Raw genomic sequence first — 3,520 nt, forward strand, 5'->3', positions numbered from 1 at the left:
ACGTTATTATTCGTCAATTTCACCACAACTGAAGTCACTTAACATGCATCATTCTCCTAGGGGATCATTAAAATCCTCTTCAAGAAGCTTCTTGTGATAACTTACATTATTGTTGTTCCATGATTCTGATGTAGGTTGATAGCCATCTGCGAGGACATATATGCTGCAAGAGCGGAGGGTGAGCTTGGAGTCGAAGAGCTCCTTTACTGGACACTGGTGAAGATATATCGGTCACCACACATGCTGTTAGAGTACACCAAACCCGATTAGACAAGGTTGAACACTACCTTCTGGTTACTAACAACTAACAAGGGGAATTGATGTTCACACATCTGGTTTGACTGCCACGCATATTGAAAGAGGTGCCACCAACGTTTTGTTGGTCAGAACTCGGAGTAGGACACGTGTCAAAGCTCTCGGGATAAAGATTAACCGCAGTGTTACCAGACTTCTGTTGCCGCAGGCATTATCTGGTTTTGGAGCATTTTAACAGATTGGTGAGGAGCAGGCGTTGTGATTTGAGATTTGAGAATGTATTTATACACGACATTGATCTTCATTATTTTTAGGGAGGATACAATGTACAATGCAGCAGTCAAGGTTAGTTAGAGTCTTAGAGAGGAAAATATATTTGTTTTCCAAGAACAATGTCTTCATTCTCCGGATCTCTCCTTTTCTTCAATCACAAAACAGTATGATTATCGAGAATTGATTAATCATTTAACTAACAGCGTGACTAATTTACAAAATCGAGATAAAACTACAAAGAACCTGGGAGAAATTTATCAGGTTAATGTGGGTGAAGTTAACTATTGTTGGAGCCATGTGATCGTCCAATTTTATTTTGTGGTTGTTTAACCGTTTCCATTTTGGTCTCTATTCTAATTAAACTGTTTAATTGTTTACTGAATTATGAAATTTGCTTTTTATTTTATAATAAATAAATATTAAATAGTTGACGTGAATGGATACTAGTTCTTCAATAATCGAAGCTCTCAATTATTAACCACTTCCCATCTTGTGTAACCTTAGAGTGCCCATGTTCTAATGCCATGCTAACACTTTATTTTTTTCAAAAATATTCCTAACATTTCATTTTGTTCAATTTTGTAATGTAACCTTCTACACTTGTGTATTACTCTCCCTTAAGCTAGCTCTCAAAGTAGAATCAGAACCAAAACATGTTCTGCATTAATACCCTGAGAAAGATATATGATTATTATTTAACCTATCTCACCTTACAAGCCTTTTAATAGAGTTAGATTCCCGATCTTAACTGTGTTGTTGGTCTTTATATTTTCACAAAATTTTTAATTAAATCTCTATATTTTTTTTAATTGAGTTTTTGCACCAAAAATTTTTTAATTAGATCTTTACACTTTTTTTTTTATTTGGATTTTTACACCAATTTTTTTTTAAATTGAGTCCCTATAAAATTAAATCAATTACTGCTAAGAGGGACCTAATTGAAAAAAAAAATGGTGTAAGGACCCAATTAAAAAGAAAAAAAAGTATAAGAACCTAATTGAAAATTTCGCAAAGTAATTAAACTTTTTTTTAATAATAAAAATAATCGAGACAAATCATAAGTTGTCGATGTGCACTATTGGTGTTGGTTAATCCTAATATATTGAAATGTGCTGCCACCAAAAAAGTTACCATAACATCAAAAAAACCATAATCACCATCTATTACAACATGCAAACTAGCATGATATTTCTCAAGCTTCATCTTTGACTACCACCTTAGGCCTTTTGGTAGCTGAATCCTTCTGCTCAAAATACTCCGGGACGGTATCTTGCATTACCTTTGGGGATGAAAAATCAAAATCTGTAACAGACACGCCTTTGTGTTCCGGATGATCTTTCAGATACGCCGCAATTTCATTGCGGGTTCTTAGCTTTTTCCCTGTGGGAGTGATGTAGTAAGCATCCAACTTAGAGTAATCTTTTCTCAGCACCAAGGTTCTCCTGAAACCTTCTGGAGCCTTAGGGAGGTTAGGCTTGTCCATGACCCATGTCCGAGTTGAATCATATTCCAAATCAGCAGGGTCATCACAGGACTTGCCCCTTTTACTGCAATAAAATGGTTCATCAATGAATTTGCTTCGAATCTCCTCAAACTCTTCCTGAGTATCAATCACTCTCCATTTCATGCAATTCTTGCATTGTGCAGCATACTCATCAACTGAACCAAGGCTTGATCCTGATCTCTGTCATAAAAATTTGTCAACAGTTTAAAATCATCAATCATTTCAATTCCATGATTAACATCCATTAGTAAGTTTTAAGGGGTAAAGTATGTGTTTTGTCACCAACGTATGTGATTTTTTTCAAAAATACCCCTAACATTTAGTTCCATTCAATTTTGTTCCAAACGTTTTTTATTTGTGTCAAAATTACCCTTAGACGTCAATTACATGTAAAACATTAGGGATAAAATTGAAAACTTCTTGGGGTAATTTTGACAAAAATCGAAACGTTAGGTACAAAATTGAATGAATTGAAAACCTTAAGAACAAAATTGAATGAAATTAAATGTTATGGGTATTTTTGAAAAAAAATCACAAACGTTAGGACAAAAAATATACTTCATCCATAAGTTAAGAGTCCAGTTTCTGTTTTCCCTTCTTGTTTTCACTTCTAGTATTATTTTTTGTTTTCAAAATTATTGTAAAGTGAAAGTGAAAACATAAAATATAAACAGATTTTGATTGTTTTTAATTTTTCTTTCACAAAATCAATCAGTATTTCAGCCTTACAAATATGCACTATTTCATATCAATTTTCAATCTATGCTATCAACCTACATTTCTATGACAAAAGCTGTTTTTCTTTTGGTTAAAAAAAAATCTGGTATGAACTAACTACCCATATGAAACAGCAGCAGAACAATATATATCTATTGCTCATTCAAATTCAGCGGAATGTAATTATATCAAACAATTTGTTCCTCATTAATTTACTATCCTATTATAAGCACATTCAAAACAGCATATTCACCACCAAATGAAAAAAAAAATTCATCAGCAAAATTCAGCCAAAAAAAAAGGAAAAAAGAAAAAGGCAGATTCATACCCATATTGATCACACACACATAATCACTCACAAGAACAATTAACAACATTGATGAAAAGAAATGCAATTTTTCACTTTGAATCCATACAAACTTAAGGGAAATAAAATGAATCATAAGAGTTTGAAAATTTGGGTATCGCAGGAGAGCGAAACCTAAAACCCTAAGAAATTAGAGAATGGGTATCGGAAACTAATAAGAGAAATTGAGAGGAGAAGATTAAAAAAAAAAATTATACCTTGGTGGAAGTAGATGGGGTTTTGGAGTGAGAGTTTTCTTGAGCTCCCTTCATTCGTTCAGAGAAACAGATTCACCAAAAATTTTCTTGGCTTCTCAATACCTCTCCCCGCTAATAAGAATGAAACCATATTCTAATAATTAATATGGTTTTTTCTGTAATATTTTAAATTTTAATTTTGTAAATTATCCAAATAAAATAATTTTA

The 3,520-nt window shown here is 32.8% G+C and overlaps 2 protein-coding genes across 5 annotated transcripts in view; one reads left to right on the plus strand and one right to left on the minus strand.

Annotated features, from left to right (window-relative positions):
• Positions 1-709, plus strand: part of LOC107626091 (piezo-type mechanosensitive ion channel homolog) — a 21,718-nt gene extending 21,009 nt beyond the window's left edge. For all 4 annotated transcript variants that reach the window (XM_021116445.1, XM_016328870.2, XM_021116446.1 and 1 more), the window contains one exon: positions 135-709. In XM_021116445.1, coding sequence (XP_020972104.1) covers positions 135-270 — 136 coding nt within the window. In that variant the 3' untranslated portion in view covers positions 271-709. The remainder of the gene's footprint in view (positions 1-134) is intronic.
• LOC107626092 (methyl-CpG-binding domain-containing protein 4) lies at positions 1,541-3,463 on the minus strand. The gene is made up of 2 exons (XM_016328872.2): positions 3,314-3,463; positions 1,541-2,212 (listed from the first exon to the last, which is right to left on the minus strand). Exons 1-2 carry the CDS (start codon positions 3,365-3,367, stop codon positions 1,721-1,723), a joined length of 546 nt encoding a protein of 181 aa, XP_016184358.1. The 5' UTR covers positions 3,368-3,463; the 3' UTR covers positions 1,541-1,720.

This window comes from Arachis ipaensis, chromosome B02 (genome assembly GCF_000816755.2).
Source record: "Arachis ipaensis cultivar K30076 chromosome B02, Araip1.1, whole genome shotgun sequence".
In the NCBI taxonomy this organism is placed as follows: domain Eukaryota; kingdom Viridiplantae; phylum Streptophyta; class Magnoliopsida; order Fabales; family Fabaceae; genus Arachis; species Arachis ipaensis.